This window comes from Orbicella franksi, chromosome 10 (genome assembly GCF_964199315.1).
Source record: "Orbicella franksi chromosome 10, jaOrbFran1.1, whole genome shotgun sequence".
In the NCBI taxonomy this organism is placed as follows: domain Eukaryota; kingdom Metazoa; phylum Cnidaria; class Anthozoa; order Scleractinia; family Merulinidae; genus Orbicella; species Orbicella franksi.
The window spans coordinates 10,269,268-10,295,864 of record NC_138154.1 but is presented as its reverse complement, the minus strand read 5'-3'; the positions used below and the strand labels follow the sequence as shown (position 1 = coordinate 10,295,864).

Below are 26,597 nucleotides of genomic sequence, written 5' to 3'. Positions count from 1 at the left end.
GTAGTGAGCTTATTTTTGGGAGAGGTTATTTTCTGAAGGGGTTACCTTTTTTTGCCCGATGTATCAGGATGGTTGCTTTTTGATTGCAACCACTTTGGCTAAATAGCAATAAATTAAATTTATCTATAATGGAGTAACTATTGTGTAATCCGAGCTGCAAATAACAGTCAGTCATCGGACATTGGCTAACCAAAATTTGCTCGTCCGACGAATCCCAACTGTGGTCGGACATGATGTGCGGACATTTACCTTACGGTAAATCACTTTACTGTAAGAATGAATAAAAATCTACCGTGAGTAAATCTTACTTTTTTTGGTGATGTCCGACCACAATCTGTTTTGTCTGACCAAGATGGTGTCTTAGTATGGCATATGTCCTTTCAAGAGAGAAAAAAAATATTTGCAGCCCTATATGATGGCAAGACACTTAACTCTCACAGTGCCTCTCTCCACCCAGCTTGTATAAATAGGCACCAGTGAATTTAAGGACAGTTGAACCTCCCGTAAGCTACCACCCAAAATGTCAAGCCTAGGTGGTCGCTCACAGGAGGTGGTCGCTTACGAGAACTTAGACCATATTGGGTGAAAATTTTGCCTCATTAGCATATGGTAACTGCAGAGACTTACCCCACGTTTGAAATGTTTTATTCATGTGAAAAGTCAATTTCCACTCATGTCCAATACTGTCGAGTAGATTCCATCGGAAAAGAGAACTTTCTATTCGTTGTCGATCGGAAAATTATATCTCATTAATAGTCCATGGGCCAAGACCCCCAAAAGTGTTTTTTTTGTACCATGTGGAGGGACCAGTGCTATCACGTATTTTCTCAATCTGCAATAACTGAAGTCCATTTTAAGGTATGATAGCAAGCTTCTATCAGTAGCTTTCTTGCTCTAAACATGTGATAAAATGACGTCATCTAAACTGCCTAATGACCACAGATCCGGTTAACAGCTTCAGATTCTGAGCGATGTCCATTGTACAATTCTCTTCAAACAACATTTTATACATTTTAGGCCTAGCAGAATAGGACATTGATTCAATTGCAGAAGAAGGAAATTTTTTAAGGTTGTCTCGTTGCCATGGAGACGGAAATGGTCAATGAGTCCACAACTGAAATAAAAGTCACTGAAAATAAGGCTTTTCACTTCCTAATTTTAAAAAATAACAACTGCAATATACGTTGTCAAAAAGTTCAATCATGTGTAGATTACTCTAGCACTGGCTTGGATTAACTATTCAGCTAATGAGTTTTAAAGAGCTCCCTTAACGAGTCTTCTTTGTCCTGATATCATCCATTCTGAAGCATACCAGTACCAAACACATTGGAGACTTGTCCTTTTCGCGTCAGTCAAGCATCATTTTCACTTAAATGTAAACAAAGACTCATGTTTAATTTCAGACAAAAATAACAGCTAAGTTATTTTAAAGCGTTTAGCGGTTGCCATGACATTACTCGATACATTAAAAAGAGTACATCGTTCGAAACTAAACCTTACGAATGTAAGAGTATGTATAAGGAATGTTATTTCATATTTTTCCTATGGTTATGAGATTCTTACCTTTCGCTTTCTTCATCGTCATTGTCGTCAACGGATAAAACATCGTCGTCATCATCTGGCCTGTTTGTGCAATCTTGAAGCCGGCACATATCAGTACATTTCAGCCCAATGACAATACAGGAGCACGATGGAAGCTTGCAGGACCTACTGCACTGGCAAGATAGTAGTTTTAGAACAGCTTGCGGAGCTGGCTGACCACCCATCCAGTCTACGACCAGCTTGTTGTCTTCACAACACCAGCCAAATCCCACTGGTGATGGGATGGCTGGGCATCTTTGTAAACTTCGTCTCCAAACAGCAGCCTGGTAGTTTGCTCGTAGCGAGTGTTTGTGCAGTGTATCATTGTAGGGTGGCAGCTGGTTGGAATCAACGTCTCCTCTCTTCAAACGGAACAGTCGATATCGAAGCTCATTGATGTCGCTTGTCCCAGGGTTGCTGCAGTACATGGCGCATGTAAATTTCTGAAGACTATGGTACAGGTGATCAGACATATTCCAGAACATACCCAAATGCTGGAGCATCTCTTGAAATTCAACATTTAGCTTTACAATTCGATAACCTGCAACCTTTCCCCGTCCGGCAAAAGCACTAACAGTGTCGCGCCCTGTGAATGCATGAAAGCCCGGCAGTGATCTGCATAGACTTGCTCCAACCCTCTCAACTACTCTTGAGATATCGATGTACTTCACTCTGGTCTGTGAACCACTTTTAATGAATACTGAAGAAGGAATAAAGCTCTTGAAGGCCAAAAGAAGTACCAACACATCAGTGTCTTCTGATACTATGACGACCGAAGCAAACCTCGATTTAGCTGCATGGGCTGCATGTAAGAGGATTCGGGTGTCAGCCTTCTCTTGGGTTGATTCGAGCTCACTGATAGGTTGCATTATTCCAGACGATAATTGGTAACATGTTTCGACACACGTGACAACCAGAGTCTTTCCTGATAGCTTCTCTGTGTACTTTTCTTTCTTCCACTGGCTGGTTACAAACACTATGAAAGCTTGTTTGTTCTTTGAGCTACACAGGAATCTTCTCCACTGTTTAACCTTGTGTTCGGCTTGAATATTGCGGTATTCGCTTCCTAAACCGTCACCCCGGTTCTCTCTTTCGGCGTTCTTTATGGATTCCTCTCTGTAATCATCGAAGACGACATCAATCCTGTCACTTGTTCCACCTTCGTTTAGAACTCTGCAAGGAAGAGTTTCAGCAACCGCCGCAAATGTCTTCTTATCACCTTTCAAATACTGGACAAGAGCCATCCCATCTATTACACATGCTGAGGGTTGGGGAATGGCATCTGCTGCTTCGACATTTTTATGCAGCTGTTTAGTCAAGGACGCTTTGTTCGTCTTACGCATCAAGCCATCTGCGGTAGCTAATGACCAAGGGAGTGGTCCGAGAGGATGGGATAACGCTTCTCTCATCTGTAAGTCTCTGCTCTCTGCGATGACAATCATTTGAGCAAACAGTCTTCTGTCGGCCTTGATGATCACTTCTTGGTTCTTACCAGCTTTAACTGATACCTTCTTGTTCAAGTGAGTAAAAGTCTTCAGCTTAGCTTTCGTGATTGAATCATGGAACTTGATTTTGGGTGGATTAGACTGAAGTCGTTGCTCTCGGAATGCTTTGTAGGCTTCCTCTCCTTTATCTTTAGCTTGTAGCAAGTCGTGCTCTACATCAGGAGTGGCAACTTTTCCTGTGGAAAGACAGACGAGGTCTTGAAGGTCAGGGCTGAATGGGTTGAGCCAAGTGTTTTGAAGAATTGACACTATGGATTGAACATCAGCTTCATCTCTTTGTATTCTTGTTGGTTGTAGATCTTTGTATTGGGAACAAGAACTACTGATGTGCAATATATCTTTGAGTTGCCTCAGGAAGGTGCTCCGGTATTCAGCGACCAGGTAGAATTTGCTTACTACATTAGGCCTTAGACTGAAACCTTTAGTTCCTCCTGACGTTTGAGTGTCTTTGTTGACAGTCTCCTCGCACGTCTGATCAACAGGTATTCTCCCAAAAGGGTTGTCTTCGCCAATCTGAAAAGAAAACCCTCCGGATCGCAAGTATTCCAGGGTGTCCGGATGCTGGTAGATGTGATATTTCATGCAGATATGCTGAAAGGTACCTGGCGTAGTTAAGGTTATCATATGCGAAACACCACGGGACAATTTCACCGACATATGAAAGGTGACGATCCCAATCTCCCTCCCGAGATCCTCTTAACAGACCAAGTAATATTTCCACCATGTCAACATAAGACATCCAGAACTTCGATAGCTTCCCATTATGATGTCGGAGATAGCTCGTATACAAGCAGAACTTCTTCAAATGAGGGACTCTCCACTGTGTCTTTGAATTCTTGTTCACATGTGTTATCACAGAGCGCTTTCAGTCCTTTTAAAAACGTATCAACAGTAGGCTTCTTCTCTTTATGATGTTCCTCAATCCAAGAGTTAGATCCCATCCATGCTAGCCTGTTAAGAGCTTCATACCTGAGCTTGTGAAATCGTACGGCGCGATTATATGTACGGCCCTCTAGAACACCAGCCACAGATCCTTCAGCAATTACTCCAGACTCGACTATTACGTCTCGTAAACCAGCATCTTGGAAACGCTTTCCGATCACTGACAAGAAAGTGCAAATGGTATGGAACACACCCATTCTCAACACAAGGTCATTAAACTGTGCCCTGTGTTTCCACTTTATTTCAGTTGCTTTAGCATACAGTGCCTGATCAAACACAACAACTGCTTTGGAGGTTTAAAGTTTCCTTAATCTGTAGGGACTTGGTACACAGCTGACATGTTCGTCGCTGGGGCATTGATTGTTGGAAGATAGCCCACGTTATCCTTGGCAACTTCTTGGTTATTACGCACCAAAATATTGAAACCAGTCCAACTAGGAACAGATTGCTTCTGACTTGCATGAATGCGTACTAAAACCCATAGCAGGTTCTTTCTCCATGCACATTCCATGATTTGATTTCACTTGACCTCCACATATCCTCTAGTATGGGGCCCACAGCGCTCGCCGGCATTATAGATAGGCACAGTTTCATCATCCACAGACTCCATACTTCTCCTCTTCGATTTCACAATGATTGGCTCTGAAGCTGATGGAGGTTGGGGACCAAAATGATTAGCTTGAACTGCAATTCCATTGATTGGGTGGGACGTGCCTTCACCAGACAAAGTCTCCTCGAGACGATCAATATTATCCCAGGCTAGAGTGGTACTGATGAATGGACGGATGTTGTGGGGGAGGGGAACTTCGTTGCATGAAGTTGCTACCAACTTTGGAAGGCAAAGTGCAGTATTAATCTCTCCAAGTTGGGAGTACGCAATCCCGTGGCCACAGCGATTTAAAATTTGAATTAGTTCAACGTTGTTAGTAAGAGATTTTACAGCGTAAGGAAGCAGGACGTGCTCCGGGGGCTTCTGTCGTCCACCACTCACACCAAATACCAAGTCCTGTCCAAACGAGGTTATGAGGCGTTGAACTTTTTGAGAACAAGATTGCAAACCCGGAAATCCAGTGCTTCCAGTTAGCATAGTGAACAAAAACTCTTTGAGGTCATCTGGAATGGTCACGGCATTTTCAGATAGTTCGCAAGGTTGGGGTGGCCATGATGCCTTTATTTCTTGTTCCTGGATAGCTTTTCTGAGATGGAGGGCGGTCTTCGATATTTCCTTGGTACTATTTAAAGGACTAGTATTTTCAGACTTCTCCATAACAAGTTTGGCTAAATCCAGTCGGGAAAGACTATGCGGAATAACAAAAACTCGCTTGTTGCCAGAAAGATCTTCAAAATCCAGTGTGCCTCTAAACTCCCCTTCAAGTTTCCTTCTGAAATGGGTTCTCGTAGATTCTTTGATTTCCATGTCTCCTTGAGATTTAAAAAAGGATGTAAATAAGGTATACAGCTCAGCCATTCTAACAACCCTCGGGTTTTGTAGCAAATCTGTTTTGATGTAGGTAAACAGCATTTCGTAGGCTTGTGATTCTGCATTAGTATATTGAAAATACTTATCTTCCTCTTTTGTATCACTGCTAACAGCTTCTTAAATGTTTCGGGTTAGTCACGATAACAAGACTTGTGATAGCACGCTTCTGCCGTGACAAGCTCTCTAGTGACAATAGCCAGTATTCGTGGATCGTTTTTACCCACAGCTGCTCTCCTGATCGTATTATCAGCACGCAAGTCGATACATTGGATCAGTGCCTCTCTAGTTTTGGTTCCCCTGAGGTATTTGGTCTTCTCGCAAAATACACAAATTCGCTCATAGACTCTACTTTGCGTGGTCACGGTTTGTCGGACTGAGGATCTGCGGCTACTTGTGCGGCCTTGTTCTTCAACTTTGATACCAGAGTGAGACAACTTTTGTAAATCCCTTTTCATCGTAAAGATACTGCGACATTTTCGATGGTAGGAGATCTGGGGCACCTCTCCTTCCTTTAACGCTTTCGCGATATCGAGAACCTCTTCATGGTTACGAATAACCGCAGCATTCAGTAGTGATTTCCATCACTCAAGGTCTTTTAAAGAAGACAACTCTCTATTTTCGTCACTACAGTGAACTAAGCACTCGTTTCGATTTCGTTGTCGCTTGTGATCTTCTGCATTGCTAATTTCTAGAGTTCTTCGTTTTGCTCCTTAAATGTTCAAAAAGAGGTAAAGTAAGGACAGTCAATTTAATATCGTTATTTTTTCTAGAAGAAATTGTTATACGGTTTAAAATGTTTGAAAGGCAGTTGGATTCAGAATTCATTAACACGGTGCATCAAAGTGTGATGACATATACAAAGACTGAGCGACAGTAATATTTTACGTAATTTGTGGTTCAAATTATCACAAGACAACCATCAAAATGCTGATTGTCTAGTTATGTAGCTACTTGTTATAGCTTTTATTTAGTTTTAAACACATCATCATCATCATCATCATCATTTCTCGTCGCGCCAGTAGGCGCATAAGGCCCTCACGCTTTCCGACCAACACTCCCTGTTCCGGGCCACCGCTTTGGCTACTTCCCAGCTCTTCCACCCCGCCTTGTTTCTTTCCTTCCCCACCGTCCTTCTCCAAGTTATCTTTGGCCTCCCCCTCGCTCTTCGACCTTCTGGTGTCCATCCCAATGCTGTGAAGCAGTCGTTCGCACCCTCTCTCCTGAGTATGTGTCCCAACCAGTTCCACCTTCTTCGTCGTACCTCGCAGCTTATGTCATTGACCTCTGTCATTTCAACCACTCTCTTGTTTGTAATTCTTTGCTGCCATCTAATTCTCAGTATCCGTCTCAGGCACTGGCATTGGAAACTGTTCAGTTTTCGTTCATCAGCTTTAATGATCTTCCATGCTTCACAGCCATATAGCAGGACCGGTCGAAGTAAAGTCTTGAATAGGCGTATCTTGGTTCTCCTTCCTATTCCTCTGGTTGCCCATACCTTCCCTAGTCTCTGAAATGCTCCACGTGCCTTCTGCAGTCGGTTCGTAATATCTCTACTGCCTCCTTCTTTGTTTACTGTAGCACCTAGGTATACAAATTCGTCAGCGTCTTCTACTTCCTCGCCATTAACCACGACGTCCTCTGAACTATGAGCAAACTCAGTCCTCAGTGTTTTACACTTTCTTGCATTAAGTTTGAGGCCTACTCTGGCTGCTTCTTCTGCTAGTCTCCCAGTCTTTTCCTGCAGGTCGCTAATCTTGGATGACAGTAGTGCAATATCGTCCGCAAAGTCAAGATCCTCCAGCACCGTTGTGAAATTCCACCGTGTTCCTCTTCTCTTGTCTGCTGTGTCCTCCCGCATGGTCCCATCTAAGGCCAGTAAGAATAAGAATCCTGACATCACACACCCCTGCTTTACTCCAGACTTGATCTTAAACCATTCTGATGTCTCACGTCTATCAACAACTGCACACTCGAAGCCCTGGTATATGCCTGCGGTCACTCTCACCATCTTATGTGGTATCCCATAGCTTTTCATGATGTTCCATAGGCTTTCTCTGTGTACCGAATCAAAGGCTTTTTCAAAATCCACAAAGTGCACATACAGACCCGCCCTCCACTCATTTGCCTGCTCCAAGATGTTTCTTAGTGTAAAAATCTGTTCAGTTGTACTTCTCTTTGATCTAAACCCAGCCTGCTCCTTTCGAAGCTTCTTGTCTACACCTCTCTTGATCCTCTTTAGCAGCATCCTACAGAATATCTTACTAGTTACGGGTAGTAAAGTCACTCCTCTCCAGTTGTTACAATCCCGCAAATCACCTTTCTTAAATATCTTGACAATCAGTCCCTTCTTCCACATTTCCGGCCACCTCTCAGTCTCCCAAAGCCGGTTATAGCATCTAGTCAACCTATGTGCAGTGTCTTCCATGTCCGCTCTCAATAGCTCTAGGCCCACTTCATCTACTCCAGGCGCTTTCCCTGGCTTTTTCCCCTTTAGTGCGTCCTTAACCTCTTGTAATCGCCATCTTCCTAAATCTATTTCCTCGATCTCTTCCGGTTCTTCTATCTCATCTTCTTCCACAGGATTCACTGGGTCATCTCTGTTTAATATTTCACTAAAGTGCTCTACCCATCTCTGCAGCCTCTCTTGCATTTCTGTCTTAAGCACTACCTGTTTGTCTTTCACGCCTACTTCTTGTCTCCTCCGTTCCCCGGCTATTGTCTTGGTTATGCTGTATAGTTCCTTATTTCTACCATTCTCAGCGGCCTTTTCTGCTGCTGCAGCCCTCTTCTCTATCCAATTCCTCTTATCCTCCCTAGCACTCCTTTTCACTTCCTTGTCCTTCGCATCATATTCCTCTCTCCTTCTCTGTTTTAGTCGTTCCGATCTAGCACCCCCATTTTCAATTTTGCCTCTTTCCTCTCCTTGATCTTTTCCCACGTTTTGTCACCTATCCACGGTTTGCTCTGCTTTTTAGACCTCCCGATAACTTTCTTTGCAGCCTCCCTATACGTTGCTAAAATCAGATCGTGCTCTTCCTCCGGATCCTCTATATCTCCAAGGACTTCGAACCTGTTCCTCGCCTCAATGTTATACCTCCTCCTAATCTCTTCACTTTGCAGCTTGCATACGTCAAACCTTTCCCTTGCTATCTTTTTCCCCTCAATCCTTGCCAACTTCAATCTTATTCTGGTTCTCACAAGGTAGTGGTCACCGTATACGTCTGCTCCTCTCATAACTCTGGTGTCAAGGATTGATGTTCTCATGCGTCCATTTACTAGGACATGGTCAATCTGGTTTAGCGTCCTCCCATCTGGTGACCTCCAGGTTAACTTATGGATCTCTTTGTGTGGGGATATCGTTCCAGTGATGACTAATCCGTTTGCACTACCAAAGTCGCATAACCTCTCCCCATTGTCATTCATGACTCCAATGCCAAACTTCCCCATAACCTCCTCCCTGTCAGTGTTGTTGTTTCCCACTTTGGCATTCATATCGCCCATCACCACAATCATATCATGTCTGTTGCAGCTTGAAACACATACCGGCTTACAAACGATGAAAATTAATGATTAAGGCAACACAGTGCTGGGCTGTCGAGTCCATGTAGATCTCGAAGGACTGTAAGTTTTTATATAATTTGAGGTTCAAAATATCACTATATCGTCATAAAAATGCTTATTGTGTAGTTATACAGCTAATATTTTGTATATATTGTCGATTTCTAATCAGATCTCTACTTGAAGATTATCGAAATCAGTGAATAAGTCAAACGTACTTACCTGCCATGAAGGTCGCCATCTTGAATTTCCCCATAATGCATTGCAACATTTGAAGTAATCCATAACTTACTATATCATCGCTTTTAAGAGCCAGTTCCTGTAAATACCGAGAATGAGATGACAGTCGCGAAATTTTCGATTTCTTCATATTTTGCCCAAAATAACCTCTATAGTGAGTTATTTTCGAAAATACCATTCAAAGGTCCTGAAGCGCTTCACTTTTTTCGAAATCGAGGAAAGTTTGAAAATCGCCATTTTAGCTGCCTGACGCCGCCGAAAATGGCCGAAAATTGTGCATTTTCTTTTCGCTCGTACAGATCAACGCGATGATATCTATCAATCTACTTTGGGTAGCTCATAGTGCATGTCTTGCTGTTTCTAAAGCGTTAATTTGATTAGCAAAACCTCCAAGTTTAAAAATATTTTAGGCCTATACAAGTACCTTCATCGAAGCTCATAAGCGAAATGGCTAATGTTAGCTAATTTCAATACCATCAAAAGCCCACTGGTACATTGAATTTGAAGTCGAAACTAAAATTTTCTGAAAGCCCATACTCTATATTATGTTGTGTAAAAGTCTCTTCCGCGGCCCGAAAAAACTAACTCGTCGAGAGACATAAACGTGTGGTACATTTTTGTAAATTCGTCATTCCTGAAACCAACATGGAACTTGGCCAGCTACCTTCATCAAGAACAAAAATAAGCGAATGGAAACCTTTTTCGTCAATAAGGATACTTGTAATGTTTTTTTTTCCTTTCAGATTGACCAAATGATTAACTTTTGCAAACATTTGCAGTTAAATCAAAATAGACGCTGCTTTTGGTACATTGTAATGTTATGCAAATTTATTTCGATCACCGGAACGCGCATATCGCCCGAAACTGATTTTCCTTCCGCCTACTGTGTGTTTCTCTTTGAAGGATACAACTGTAGCACACATTATTCGTTCAATATCGGCAGTTTTAACTTTTGTGGAACACCCATGGCCACAGCCAAACTTGACGTCAAGTAAAAAAAACATTTTGAAACGTGAAGTGTGAGTAAACAATCGATTACAGTTGCATCCATCATGTTTGGTGTAAATATTCGAACACAACCATTTCATGCAAACAGGTACACTCTACTTTAAAAATAACCGTCTCATCGCAGCATTTCTTGAAATCCTGGTCTGAGACCAGGTAATACCGATAACAAAGCGCGAGCAGTTGACGAAACTTCATGATCAACTGTCGAAACGTTGTACTTGTGGAATAAGCAAGATGATTCAACCTTTGTATTTCTTACCCGTGTGCTTGCAATTCTTATGGATACAATTGCCCCTGTCTGTTACCACCAGATTTACAGATGAATCGTTCGTTTCCTATCACTTAATATGGCACATACCTCTGAATAAAACACATACTGTGACATCATTTTCCTTGAAGTGTTCCAACAGTCGTCCGCGGCCACTTACAAAACGTAAGCAGCAAGACAGAAAAACCACAAAGGCTTCTTCCTCAATCGCACTACGCTGTCCAAATTTCTTTCTTACAAAGTTTCCAGACTTCGCTCTCTTTTAAAATTTCAAGACCTCGCCGTTCTGTTGGCCAGTCCGAATAACAGTCATGGCGTTAGTTGCCGGAGTAATTACTTGCCTTTGTTTGGTGGTCCCGGTTCGGACAATTAGGCAAATGTGGATTGCGTGACAATCGGCCACTGTACTAAATATGTCGATATCTGACGTTTTGCAAAGTGAGTGAAGATGGCGACGTGGACCTCGAGGGGAGGGGGACACCCATATAAGAAGGACGGGGGTGCTTCTCAAAAACTTTGATCCCCTAAGATCCCCTAAGAGGTACCAAGATCCTGTTTTTTCTCCTCTAAAAGATGCCAATTCTTACATAACACATTATCTCCCCGCGTCATATTTTTTTCGGCTCAATACCTTAAAAGGCATCGCAAAAGCTCCTGCTTTGGACCTTTCGAGGCTCAACACCCTGAGGGCTACTAAAACTTCATTTTTAACGCCTAAAAGGTACGACGAGCTCCCCCGCCCCGGGGGGCGTGGACAGGGAATCCAAACTGCTCCTTGCTCGCCTCGTGTAGGCAGGGTATTTATTCTATGTCTGCGTGAAAAAATGGAAACTACAGTCGAACCTGCACAACCACTTCTCCACAAAGGACCACCTCTCTGCAATGGCCACTTTTTTCATTCCGGCGGACGGTCACTCTTATTCTAATCTCTCTACAACGGCCACCTCTCCACAACAGTAACAGCCACTAAAACACGTCCCAACTGCCCAAAAAACCTCTTCACAACGGCCAGTTAATCAACAACTGACGAACGCTGTCCACAAAACCCCATTTTTTATTGGACATGGCCACGAAACTTGATCCATGCCGCAGGTCTTTGGTCTCTATTTCTGTTTGGTTTCTGTCTGGTTTCTGTCCTATTGATATATTTTGATTGTGTTACGAATTTACATGTTACACTAAGCCTTTTTTAAGATAAAAATGTTGAAACCCAAGAAAATATCGGTGTCATATTTCACCCCTACTGATACCGCTCCATAACGGCGACTTTCCTCTGTCCCCAAGGTGGCCGTTGTAGAAAGTTTCGACTTTATTACCGTTAATAAAAAAAAACCCACCCTTCCTATTGAACTTTAAAATACAGGTATATTGCTCCAGGATTTTGGTATAGAAATGCACCAGAGACATGACTGGGATGGAAAAGAAGGCTTAGGAGGCACTAGTCTTAAATGGGTACGTGTTGAGAATTTACGTACATATTCACTCCTGTTACCGGTTCTTTTTAAAACCTATATAAACTGTACAGTTGAACCTCCACTAACGGTCACCTCTACACGGTGAACTCCTGTCTACAACAGACAGATTTTTGTTGTCCCGGTAGACAGTCCATACATTCGCTCTTATTTTTGCCTCTGAAATGCGCAAAATAAGGCTACAGTTGTTGGTTTTCAATGTCACGCCATTCAAAATAGATCAAAATAAGTCCAGAATCTGGGAAATGAAAGAAAGTAAATATGCAAAGACTCTCGCCAAGATTCTGGTCACAGCAATTTTTCTTATGCAAGATATGCGGAGAGATTTTTTACCCAAATTTATAGAGATCTGTACGGGTCCGCAAATGATTCCAGAACCGCAAATGATCCCGGACCGCAAATGATCCCCAAATAGGACCGCAAATGATCCCGGACCGGAAATGATCCCCGATAGGGACCACAAATGATCCCGACTAAAAACTAAGGAATGGCAAGGATGGTGGGAAGGTGTGGACAGGGAATTGGCGTACGTGAATACCGATGTCTTTATTAAAGCCATCTTATAATTACAATGGCTTACAACTTGCTTTTGTTTTCATCGACTTAATTTTGTTTCTAACCACGAAGTTATGAATATCACCACGCAATCATCAAAACACGACTTGGTTTGCATTTCTTTGCAATTCTCATTAAAATTATGATCAGTGCAACATACGCCACATATCCTCCTTTTTTAAACATTGATATTTCGGTGTTATAGTTAAATCACATTTTATCAGCCATTAACGCCACTCGTCTAAAGTTTTAAACTAAAATCTAATCATGAAGCAACTATCAAGGAAGACGCTGTCACCTGAGTAGACCCACAAGCCTACAACGCTTCATCACTCTGTAAAACACCTAATGTGTAGCACTGGAAATTTGAACAAATTTATTTTGTAATTTTTCCTTGGTCGTATTTTGGCTTTAATTCCTCGGAAATGACAACTTGAGTATTATAAAAGGCCAAAATTCCAAGCTACAGTTATGAAGATCAGCTTCATGACCATGCAAGCAAGGCTAAGGCTTGCGCTTCGTTTTGACAAGTTAGCTGTTTGATAGATGTTTGATACTATCGCCACCGGGATTTCGAGAATGCTTACAAGTATGTGTTTTTCTAAGACTTCTAATTCAATAGATCGTCTTCACGTGACGTGTTTTTATCCTCATCAGGTATAAGAGGCGGTATATTTATATCCGCTTACAATTAGCGTGCTTCGTTTGGAAACCAGTGAGAGTATTTTGAATTTACAGGGTTATGGAGGTTGCGTGACACAAGGCTACGATCGAGTTTGTTGAAAAATATATACTTACCTCATGATTTTGAGCCTTTTTAGAAGTTGGAGCATTAGGAAAAGTAGTTATGTAAATGCTTGTTTGTTTAGTACTGATAATCAGTCGCCTAGAAAGCCAAAGTAAGTTCCAGATGTTTACACTATATTCCGACCGCCATATTGGTGTATCACGGATGTACACCAACAAGGTGTTTTCTTACTGGGCTTTGTAAATTTCTGGGAAACATTTACGACGAGTATCTGAAGTTCGGAGAAACGCACAGGCCTAAAACTTAGAAAGTGTCTTATTTTTGTTATCTTCTATAGCGTACATCACAATTTCTTACCTTTTTTCCATTGGTTGGTTTTCAATTTTTTTTTTTTTTTATTGCGTGACAGTGAAAACGATCTGTACCCTTCGAAGAACAAAACAGCAACTGTGGAATATTTTTTTGTAAAATGATAAAACATGTTTCTTAGTTCATAATTTTTGTACATGTTCTCACCTTCCTCTGATATAAATCCATGCCATTCCTATTTTTTGATCGGGATCATTTCCGGTCCGGGATCATTTGCGGTCCAATTTGGGGATCATTTGCGGTGCTGGGATCATTTGCGGTCCCGTACAGATCTGCATGGAGACGCCATGCTAGTGCACAAACATGGCGGCCGGAAACCAAAAGAAATATCTGTCACTGAGTTTTGCTACAAAAGCGTGAATTTATCTCTCCAGGAACTCTAAAACATTAATATTTAAAAACATTACTATTAACATATTTAGTACAGTGGCCGATTGTCACGCAATCCACATTTGCCTAATTGTCCGAACCGGGACCACCAAACAAAGGCAAGTAATTACTCCGGCAACTAACGCCATGACTGTTATTCGGACTGGCCAACAGAACGGCGAGGTCTTGAAATTTTAAAAGAGAGCGAAGTCTGGAAACTTTGTAAGAAAGAAATTTGGACAGCGTAGTGCGATTGAGGAAGAAGCCTTTGTGGTTTTTCTGTCTTGCTGCTTACGTTTTGTAAGTGGCCGCGGACGACTGTTGGAACACTTCAAGGAAAATGATGTCACAGTATGTGTTTTATTCAGAGGTATGTGCCATATTAAGTGATAGGAAACGAACGATTCATCTGTAAATCTGGTGGTAACAGACAGGGGCAATTGTATCCATAAGAATTGCAAGCACACGGGTAAGAAATACAAAGGTTGAATCATCTTGCTTATTCCACAAGTACAACGTTTCGACAGTTGATCATGAAGTTTCGTCAACTGCTCGCGCTTTGTTATCGGTATTACCTGGTCTCAGACCAGGATTTCAAGAAATGCTGCGATGAGACGGTTATTTTTAAAGTAGAGTGTACCTGTTTGCATGAAATGGTTGTGTTCGAATATTTACACCAAACATGATGGATGCAACTGTAATCGATTGTTTACTCACACTTCACGTTTCAAAATGTTTTTTTTACTTGACGTCAAGTTTGGCTGTGGCCATGGGTGTTCCACAAAAGTTAAAACTGCCGATATTGAACGAATAATGTGTGCTACAGTTGTATCCTTCAAAGAGAAACACACAGTAGGCGGAAGGAAAATCAGTTTCGGGCGATATGCGCGTTCCGGTGATCGAAATAAATTTGCATAACATTACAATGTACCAAAAGCAGCGTCTATTTTGATTTAACTGCAAATGTTTGCAAAAGTTAATCATTTGGTCAATCTGAAAGGAAAAAAAAACATTACAAGTATCCTTATTGACGAAAAAGGTTTCCATTCGCTTATTTTTGTTCTTGATGAAGGTAGCTGGCCAAGTTCCATGTTGGTTTCAGGAATGACGAATTTACAAAAATGTACCACACGTTTATGTCTCTCGACGAGTTAGTTTTTTCGGGCCGCGGAAGAGACTTTTACACAACATAATATAGAGTATGGGCTTTCAGAAAATTTTAGTTTCGACTTCAAATTCAATGTACCAGTGGGCTTTTGATGGTATTGAAATTAGCTAACATTAGCCATTTCGCTTATGAGCTTCGATGAAGGTACTTGTATAGGCCTAAAATATTTTTAAACTTGGAGGTTTTGCTAATCAAATTAACGCTTTAGAAACAGCAAGACATGCACTATGAGCTACCCAAAGTAGATTGATAGATATCATCGCGTTGATCTGTACGAGCGAAAAGAAAATGCACAATTTTCGGCCATTTTCGGCGGCGTCAGGCAGCTAAAATGGCGATTTTCAAACTTTCCTCGATTTCGAAAAAAGTGAAGCGCTTCAGGACCTTTGAATGGTATTTTCGAAAATAACTCACTATAGAGGTTATTTTGGGCAAAATATGAAGAAATCGAAAATTTCGCGACTGTCATCTCATTCTCGGTATTTACAAGAACTGGCTCTTAAAGAGGTAAATTGAAATTTGGTTCTTAAAAAATGATTTGTGTTCTTTCTTGTTGTATTTATATGTGTGAAGACTATTTTTGATCCAGCTTAATATTTTTAATATGACTTTTGAAAACAAGCCTCGTTTTCATGCAGAAGCGAATTTTGGTGATATTTCAGCCAATAAAATATAGAAAAAATCTACTCTTTAGGGGTTGTTATCATAACATCTTGTAATCACCCCCAACATAGCTTCAAAGTTGTCACACTTTCAGCTGGTCCCTCTGAGTGGTACATCTGAGAGGGTCTGGCCCATGGACTATAACTATTAGCTGGATATAAAGCCTATCGGATCGATCGATTCGATCGATTCGTCGAACGGACACGACCCGAAACCTGGATGTTGTCGATCGGAAAATCGCATCTCATTAGTGACAACAGACCCGGCGGTCCAACGTTGTCGATTCGACCGATTCGTTCGATTCGGCGAATGGACACGACCGCGAAACGTGGATGTTGTCGATCGGAAAATCGCATCTCATTAGTAACAACAGACCCCGGCGGTCCAACGTTGTCGATTCGTTCACAGGCTATTATAACGAAAGCACCGTGAAAGAGGACATAAACACATGAATATTCCTCGTTCTAAAAACACCGGTGAAAGAGGACATAAATACATGAATATTCCTTGTTCTAAAAACACCAAAGGTAGTGTAAACGAAACATTGCATAGTCATTTACGTCGCTATAAGAAAAGCACGGTGAAAGAGTACATAAACACATGAATATTCCTCGTTCTAAAAACACCGGTGAAAGAGGACATAAACACATGAATATTCCTCGTTCTAAAAACACCAAAGGTAGTATAAACGAAACATTGCATAGTCATTTACGTCGCTATAAGAAAAGCACGGTGAAAGAGTACATAGACACATGAATATTCCTCGTTCTAAAAACACCAAAGGTAGTATAAACGAAACATTGCATAGTCATTTACGTCGCTATAAGAAAAGCACGGTGAAAGAGTACATAAACACATGAATATTCCTCGTTCTAAAAACACCGGTGAAAGAGGACATAAACACATGAATATTCCTCGTTCTAAAAACACCAAAGGTAGTATAAACGAAACATTGCATAGTCATTTACGTCGCTATAAGAAAAGCACGGTGAAAGGGTACATAAACACATGAATATTCCTCGTTCTAAAAACACCGGTGAAAGAGTACATAAACACATGAATATTCCTCGTTCTAAAAACACCGGTGAAAGAGGACATAAACACATGAATATTCCTCGTTCTAAAAACACCAAAGGTAGTATAAACGAAACATTGCATAGTCATTTACGTCGCTATAAGAAAAGCACGGTGAAAGAGTACATAGACACATGAATATTCCTCGTTCTAAAAACACCAAAGGTAGTATAAACGAAACATTGCATAGTCATTTACGTCGCTATAAGAAAAGCACGGTGAAAGAGTACATAAACACATGAATATTCCTCGTTCTAAAAACACCGGTGAAAGAGGACATAAACACATGAATATTCCTCGTTCTAAAAACACCAAAGGTAGTATAAACGAAACATTGCATAGTCATTTACGTCGCTATAAGAAAAGCACGGTGAAAGGGTACATAAACACATGAATATTCCTCGTTCTAAAAACACCGGTGAAAGAGTACATAAACACATGAATATTCCTCGTTCTAAAAACACCGGTGAAAGAGGACATAAACACATGAATATTCCTCGTTCTAAAAACACCAAAGGTAGTATAAACGAAACATTGCATAGTCATTTACGTCGCTATAAGAAAAGCACGGTGAAAGGGTACATAAACACATGAATATTCCTCGTTCTAAAAACACCGGTGAAAGAGGACATAAACACATGAATATTCCTCGTTCTAAAAACACCAAAGGTAGTATAAACGAAACATTGCATAGTCATTTACGTCGCTATAAGAAAAGCACGGTGAAAGGGTACATAAACACATGAATATTCCTCGTTCTAAAAACACCGGTGAAAGAGGACATAAATACATGAATATTCCTCGTTCTAAAAACACCAAAGGTAGTATAAACGAAACATTGCATGTTCATTTAAGCATGGTGAAAGAGGACATAAACACATGCGTTTTGCATGGTCATTTAGGCCGCTAACATATCCGTAGTATATCGCAAAAATACTCTTATCGATGAATCAATGATTGAAAATCGACGAAACGCCGCTATCAGCGCAAATTCTGACTGTCTTCATTTGTTCGCCTTCTTTCAACTAAATCGAGAAAAAAAAAACGGTCGTTTTCTCAGGCCGAAAAAAGTAAACGCTTCCTTTGTAATTACTACTAATTTCTTCAACCCCTCAAACTCATACTCTACTAAACAAAAAAAAAAACTTTTACATGCTGAACAGTATTGCTTTATTTGTTACCTTTGACTATTAGAAATTTACTGTTAGAAATCAAAATATTTTTTTGCTGTTTGCCATTACAACAAAAACCTTAATCCAGCTATTGTCCCACGCGATAACCAAAACAAACCTTTTACCAAGCATAAACAAAACATACGCGGTTACACGAATGTCTCACCTCTACCATGTTACCGCGGCTTTTCATTGTTGACTATAAAAATCGAACGTAATCAAAACAATAACGCTCCATCACGACACTAATGTTAAATTAACCGACCGGCGTACTGAATTCAGAACAGTTGAGACAACTAAGCAAGGAGAGAACACCGCACAAAACTCTTTTTCATTACTGTTATCGTTTGCAATACTGATATGGCAAACCGTATGGCGGTGCTGGATAGTGATTTAAAGGAACGTTACAATCACGATATCAACTGGAATTTGTTGCCTACTGAACTTCGTGAGGTGAGTAAAGCGTATCAACAACAGGCCTCACCCCCTTCAATGCTTAACATCTTGTTCTTATGTCATCATGGTCATCAATGGTTAACCTCATGGTCAATCCTCTCTCCTCAGATATGTAGTTTGTATGGAAAGGGAATGAAGCAACGTGTAACCACTGTGTCGTTAGGTATCTTGACGATGATATCTTTCCGCCTCGGCCACGCTTCGATAGAAGTGAACGACTTCTGGACTGAACCAGTCATTACGTCAAGAAAATTCTCCATTCGACGAATCGAACGAATCGATCGAATCGACAAAGTTTCACCGGGACCCTACCACAACAACATCGTGAAATATTTTCCAAGTCCCACTAATGAGATGCAATTTTCCGATCGACAACTCCACTTGTCGGATCGTCAATAAAGTTCACCATTCGACGAATCGAACGAATCGATCGAATCGATCGATTCGACAATGTTACACTGGGGCACTGCCACAAGAATAACGTGAAATATAAATAAGTCCCACTAATGAGATGCAACTTTCCGATCGGCAACTCCACTTGTCGGATCGTCAATAAAATTTTCCATTCAACGAATCGAACGAATTGATCGAATCGACAAAGTTACACTGGGGCCCTGCCACAAGAAGTCCCACTAATGAGATGCAATTTTCCGATCGATAACTCAACTTGTCGGATCGTCAATAACATTCTCCATTTGTCGAGTCAAACGATTCGTAAGATCCCTTTTTCCGAAGGAATCTACTCGACAGTATTGGACAACCCTCTCAATTTCGGGAAAAAATCCGGTACTTCCCATTGAGAAATTCCCATCTCGTGTACTACTCAGGAATGCGACAGTGTTACCACACTTTATTATCCAATTTACGCTCCATTATCTGTCAAATGGTTGCTTACAGGAAGCTAAAAACAAAGAAAATGTCAAACTTTTAGCTCTAAAAGTGGTCGCGGCCACTTAGGAGAGGTGGTCGCTTACAAGAGGTTCCTAATATGGTGATTTGACTTGGAAACTTTTGGTACTTCGGAAAACTGGTCGCTGAGGAGAGATGGTCGCTTACGAGAGGTAGTCGCAACCGGAGGTTCGACTGTATAATTTTTTTGTTTGGGGGTGGGACGAGGGTGGGGGATGGGTATGTGTGATAAAACTGGGATGGACTACATGTATCATCCTATCCAGTGTGGAGTAGAAATACTTCTAGTTGCCTCATGCTATAGAACCTGGGATAATCTCTAATGGCATGGACCATTTGGCCCAATGCACACTTTACCTAGTTACACATCTATAACAATATCCACTGTGTGAACAGCTTGTCCACAGTCTACAGCTTTTACTCCCGTTTGTTGCACTAGTGCCTGAGTGAGCAGCTATTGACCAATCACAAAACGCGTATACTGGGGAAGATACAGGGTTTAGAGAAGGGGGTTCGAGATACAGACCGCCGAAGGTGGTACCCTGCAGGGGCATCCGTGGGCATTCTCCCCCATAAAATTTATGAAATTAAGGTTCTCGGAAATCGGATTCGCGGCATTCTGAGGCCAAGTCCGATGTCAGAAAACGTTGTAGTTTCATTCCATTAAGGATTGAATGCAGTGATTAATATTTTTACAAGTTCTACGAGGTTCGTCTGAGACCCCTGAACCCCCCTAGATCCGCCCCAGGTATATGCATATATATGATGTTGTGGTTCAATTTTACCTTTGGTACAATGTGGTATTTTCCTTTGTTTCACGTCCATTATTTAAGAAATAGAACACATGTACCGTGTTTGTATCGAGCTATAGAAACACGAGTGGACGTTTGGGAGAATGAGAAATGTTGTGGGAACACGAGACGCAGGCGAGTGTTTCCATAGCTTTTTTGAGTTCTCCCAAACTTTCACGAGTGTTTCTATCAAACAATTAGATTATGAGGTCGATAGAAATGGAGAGCGAATAATCTAATTGTATTAGTATAAATCTGCTAGTCGTTCAAAACTTTATCTAAAATAATCTTCAGACACCTCGAAAACGCAAAGAAGCGGCCGTCATTCTGTTAACAAGCGCACATTGCCACGCTACTCACTATCTATCACAGAATAGATAGTGAGTAGTGTAGCCAATCAGAGAACGGAATTCGTAATGGAACGGTAGTAGATTTATACTAAAACTCGATAGAAACACGGGGAACATGTTTTCTATTTCTTTTAGAAAACACCGCGACGGAAAAAAGGAAAGCAACTTGTTTACTTTGATCATGAAAATGTAAATTCTCTTTGCACGTGCGATCATTACGTCAACAGCACGTGTTAGTTCTATGTTTCTATCGAGTTTTAGTATAAATCTACTAGCGTTACATCACGAATGCCGTTCTCTGATTGGCTACGCTACTCACTATTCTGTGATAGATAGTGAGTGGCGTAGCAGTGTGCCCTTGTTAAAAAAGAATTACGGCCGCTTCTTGGCGTTTCCGAAGTGTCTGTGAAGAGGATTTAGATAAAGTTTTGAACGACTAGTAGATTTATATTAAACCAACTAGATTATTCGCTCTCGATTTCTATCGCGCGATAGAAATCTCGAGCTCATAATTAAATTGTTTAATAGAAACACGATTTTTAACCAATCAGCGCGCAATCAGGGCTGTTTTCTTAAGTACATTACCATGTACCAGAATGGAGGGAAACACAAGTACCAAATTGTACTAAGGGTAAATTTGAACCATAGTATGTTGAAAGCTCTGTTAGAACACTTAGAAATTTATTGTCATTTACACGCTGGAGTTTTAATTTTGGCTAATGAACGATATTCATCTTGTCTTTCAGGTGGGAATGTCCTTCTGCTAAACACCTGGGGTAAGAAATCAAGACCTTACATGCAGGCTCTTCACTTTGTGTTCGCCTTCGGCGCGTTTGTGGCCCCTCTTATAGTACAGCCCTTTCTTCAAGATATGGGCCCACTCAGGATAAATGTCTCAGAAGCAACCACAAACGAAACAGAGTTCATAAACACAACAACTTACCACCTAGTGAATATTACTAATTGCAGTATTTACAATGCCAGTGAGAGTACGATGCGTGTCACGTGGGCGTATTGGATCAGCTCTCTCCCCCTGGCCATTACTGCTGTTGGATTCATTGCGTTCGTGTTAATAAAAGCTTGCAGTCTACAGGACGCTCAGAGTCAGCAGGAAGATGCTGCTAAAAGCAACCAAGGCAGCCTGGTATACAGGCTGGTGATTCTTTCGCTGTTTTCTATATTCCTTTTGCTCTATGTGGGTCTAGAGATTGCATATGGAGGATACATCTTTACATTCGGTGTGAAGAGTATTCCATCGATGAGCGTGGATGGTGCAGCATTTCTCACTTCTGCTTTCTGGGGCAGCTTCGCCTTGGCGAGACTGGCATCTGTACCGCTGTCAAGGTACCTGAGACCCTCCAAGATGCTCTGGCTTGACATGGCTGGGTGCATGTTGGGATCAGCCATACTAGTCTCGCAAATTTCTGACTTAAAATGCAACAAATCCGACCATAGCAAACTGTGGGCGGGCACTGTCATTTTGGGGATTTCAATGGCGTCCGTGTTCCCATCTGCCATCAACTTTGCGGAGTATTTTATAACAGTGTCAGGAAAGACGGCATCTGTTCTTTTAGTGGCGGCAAGTTTTGGCGAGATGCTCATTCCCCTTGCTATGGGAAACACGATTGTTGATACATCGGTGGGGCCGTGCTCGCTGATGGCTTGTGCGTTTGTCATCAGCATCTTAACGCTTCTGACTTACTTGTTGATTGTGGGAGTTAGTCGCTACTTTAAGCGGAGCACCGGCTTTGCTGGGATGTTGTACCAGCGGAATCAAGAAAAACATGAAGACGGGAGAAGTAAACGCCAGCCTGATGAGGTTCTACAGCTCTTGGAGCAGAATAACGAGGAATTCTTCAATGGCGATCAAGACCGGGCAGTGTATAGTCAAGTGGCTTAGAAGTATTTTTTTTGGTAGTCTAGAAGAATGAAGTGTATTTAAAAAAAGAGTCAATCCCCAGTGACAGCGTGTAATATTTCCAAGATCTTATCTCAATTTAATTTTAGACATGGTAACCATTTCTTCACCTAGTCATTTTAGCACGAGCGTTGCGTGGAAGTTTTCGTCGAAGATGTGAATGCGCGTTAATCCGCTTGGGCTGGTTACGTGACCAAAATCCGCGTCACTGGATTGGCTATTTCTGGGATTCCGGGATTTCTGACCCCAGGGAAGGATTACCTACGGAATAAAGTCTATATGGGAAGTTAACCCTATCACCCTTCACCTTGTCTTGTTTTAGGCAATGCAAAACATGCATGAAAAAGTACAGAACGACAATGAAGATTCGTGGGACTGTCACTTGACCATGCATACAAAGTATCAAATGCTTCTGTTTGCCAAATTTCAGTCTTTTTTTTTTTGAAGAAAACGCGACCCTTCGATTGTACTGTGTGAACTACCCTTCCCTCCCCCCCTCACGTGGCATTCCGTCTAAATTTGTGTGTGTTTAAAAACAAACAAACAAGATAGTCAATTTTAAATTTGGTATTGAAATAAGAAAAAGGTTCTTAGACCGACCAGCACGGAGATACGAACTCTTGAACCCCTAAACAACGGGGAGCGAGCGTTTTGTCCACTGAGCTGGTGGGAGACTTAAAAAAAAAAAATTTTGCAACAAATTTGGTGAAAATATAACTTCCTTTACGGACCTGGGGCCCGTTTCTGGATTAGGAAGGTCCCGAAAAGTTCTCGCACCCGGAAAGGCGTAGCAAAATCTCAAACCTTATGATTACAGAGCTGTGTTATTCACATATTCTTAATATAAACAGAGGTTCCATTCCGTACAAGAGGTTTCAGGCGTATACACCTCTCTGTCTTTAAATACCGATTAACCGAAAATGGCTTTTCGGGCCCCGAGATGTTTCCGGGGCTTTCGAGAAACTGGCCCCTGGCCACTGGAGTTAATCCAAAACATGGCTGATTTTTGGTGAGTTCGCGATAGAAGACCCGTGATTAAAAGGTTTAGGTTCAGTTTTTTCTTTTTTCTTTTTTTTTTTTTGCCACAGTATCTCTGATACACATATTTCACAGTAACAATTTTCTCAGTATATTTTATAATAAATAGTTAGAACATTTCATTACAGGTATTTGCAATACAATATTTTAAGTAATGATCCAGCTTAAAGAATTAAATTTACTTAAATTCAATTACAAATGCAGGGCTTTCACAGTTTGGTTCACTAACTGTTCAGTGTAGAAAAGCCGACGCTTTTCGGCAATCCTCCAATTTTTTTTTGTCCAATCAGGAAACAGTGTGAGCTCGTCCCGAGCAGTAAGAATATTCCCTCGTGAAACTGTCGCCACAAGCGCTACAGTGACGAAATTTGAGGGTTAGACTACTTCATGGAGACGGGAAAACACGTAATGAATTGCTTCCCACATGACTAACAGTGAAACATTTTACATAACCTTTATATAAATTTAACGCAGCTATGAGACAGAAGAAGCAAGGAAATGACAGTCACCATTTCATGAACTGTGTCTACGGCTCGTTTACACCAGAGGAAAGGAAAAAAAAAAATTTTGGGAAGGGCACTGAAAGAAGTTACTTGTGGACTGAAGTCCGAGGTGTTTGCACTACATTTAGTGGACAACAAATCCAGAAAATAATCAGCCTGACTAAGATCGAGTCCGTACTGCTTTTTAAGAAGTTCTTTCTGTGGTGTAAACTCGCCATTGTCCAGCCCCCCCTCCCCGGGGGGGGACTCCCATATAAAAAGGACGGGGCTGCTCGTCGTAAATTTTGAAAAGAACCGCTAAGAGATACCAAGATCCTGTTTTGTGGCGTGGCTTGAAATTGTTTCCAGCCCTGAGAGACACTAATTCTAAAACAAAACATCTGTCATATTTACTGGGCTCAATACCCTAAAAGGTACCACAAAAGCTCCCGCTGAGGACCTTCTCAGACTGAACACCCTAACAGCTACCAAATCTGCTTTTTTAACCCGTGAAAGGTACGACGAACACCCCGTCCTTTGTATATGGAAGTCCCCCCCCCCCCGGGTATCCAGCATCTATCATCGCCCAACAAAGTCAGTGAAAACGTCTTCAATAGTTTTTTTAGTCATAATCTCGTATTAACAAGGTTTTCTAAGGACTATCGGGACGATATCGACCTTCCACTGCGCTACACTCGATCCGTACTGTGTTATGAAATGTGTGGCAATCCCAACCCAGCGAGACAGACATTTCCCCTTTCTGCACTGTCTCTGAAATATTTCACGGCATAACACGTAAACTGAAGCATGAAGTAATGATCTCTAAACTAAAAACAAGTATATTATGATGATTTTAATGATATTCTTTTTACACCAAGAGAAGATTAAGATAAATACCTTGGTCTCCTCTTGTAGCACGTTAATGCGCCCGTCATTTTGCTATACAAAATGTTTCTCTCAAACAGACGGAAAATCTAAACAGAATAAGCTAGTAACCTAGAGGAAACAAACCAAAAAAAATACTTGGAACTGAAAAGGACATAACAAACCAGCTAACTAGCCTCGTACACAGACCCTCGTGGCTAGTGACGTAATCTAGGACGTCTGCATAGGAGGTTAGCTTGAAACTAAAGTGGAGACGTTAAGCCCCGGCCAAACCATGGCAACATTGTTGGCCCAGTATTTGCAAGCCCCGGCCAAACGATTGCAACATAACACAACATATCGCAACATTGTTGCGCGCAACATGTTGGTTGTGTTTGGCCACCCTGTTGCGACGTGTTGCGACATGTTGGGTATTGAAAATCGAACTAGTGCGCATGCCCGGGTGAAACATTGTTGCACGAACCTGGCCAAACGACCACAACATCAAAGAGCTATATTTAGCTCTTTGTTTTCTTTTCAGTGAAATATTTCTTGGTATCTTGCGAATTCAATTTGCACTCATTTTTGGAAACCACACAAGCGCATTACCGTGCTAACCCCCTCCCCGCCGCCGCCCCCTTAAATACGGTACAGCGACTAGAGCAACAATTTAATATCCAGTGTTGTTACTGTGGTAACACTCTCTTCTGTTCAGCTAACAAGCCTCTTGCAGTTGGATATTGCGCAGACTCCAATGAACCCCGCTGCTGAACTGATGACTGTGGGCCTCGACTCTTCCGTCTGGGGAAAATAAGGTCAAAGAATTACGACACGCGATTCGTGCATGTTTCGATGGTGTAGAGCAAACTAGTAAATTTCACGCAGCGAAAAGCGCTGTGTTTTATATGGTTTATTAAACTCATTGTGAAGCATTCCGTGCAAACCACGTGGAAATCAACCAATCAGAGATCACGTTGTACGGATCGGCAAGGCTTCAAATTCAAATCAGTGTAACGGAAAAGTAATTTTGATTTTCAGCTTACCCTGTTTTCGATCGCTCACTGCGATCAGGCTTGTCCCTTCTTTTTGATTTCACTTTAGTTTTACTGAGAAGAACACTAAAAAAGAAAAAAATATACGACAAAGGTCAATACATCACTACTAACATGCACACAAAAAGCACTAATACAGATCGATGGTTACTAGCTATAGATTATTTTTATTAACCTACAGCTGAGATCAACCATAGCTCAAATCAAAATGTTTTGGTGTCTGTAAGCATTGACATCCCTTGATAGTAAAACAACCAAGTGTTCCGTAGCTTACTCGGCATCAAGGGTGAGGTCCTCTTCATCTTGAAGAGCAGCATCAAGAGCCGCTTGAACCTTGGGTGCCACAGCAGGACCTTCATAATCCCTGGTAGTCCTGTTAGGCATGTCTAGTTCGATCATGATGATATTCTCAGCCTTGGAAGGAACAAACAACAGGCATCGTTACCAAAACAACCACGACAACAACAGAAAACAACTACAATAGTTTATTTCTACCTCATCTAAAATATAGTATCTTTTTATATAGTATATTTTACGAAAAAAAAAAAGGTAACAAGGTACCTGA

At 41.4% G+C, this 26,597-nt stretch overlaps 1 protein-coding gene and 1 pseudogene across 2 annotated transcripts in view; one reads left to right on the top strand and one right to left on the bottom strand.

Annotated features, from left to right (window-relative positions):
• The window catches only part of LOC145500468 (sodium-dependent glucose transporter 1A-like), a 31,953-nt gene extending 8,765 nt beyond the window's left edge, over positions 1-23,188 (top strand). Inside the window, exon 3 of the mRNA XM_081479980.1 lies at positions 21,425-23,188. Coding sequence (XP_081336106.1) covers positions 21,425-22,578 — 1,154 coding nt within the window. The 3' untranslated portion in view covers positions 22,579-23,188. The remainder of the gene's footprint in view (positions 1-21,424) is intronic.
• An 89-nt stretch (positions 23,189-23,277) lies between these two features.
• Positions 23,278-26,597, bottom strand: part of LOC145500460 (kinesin-II 95 kDa subunit-like) — a 34,703-nt pseudogene continuing 31,383 nt past the window's right edge. The window contains exons 24-26 of the transcript XR_014051073.1: positions 26,307-26,446; positions 26,024-26,098; positions 23,278-25,781 (exon numbers count right to left, since the gene is read on the bottom strand). The product of XR_014051073.1 is annotated as a kinesin-II 95 kDa subunit-like (transcript). The remainder of the gene's footprint in view (positions 25,782-26,023; positions 26,099-26,306; positions 26,447-26,597) is intronic.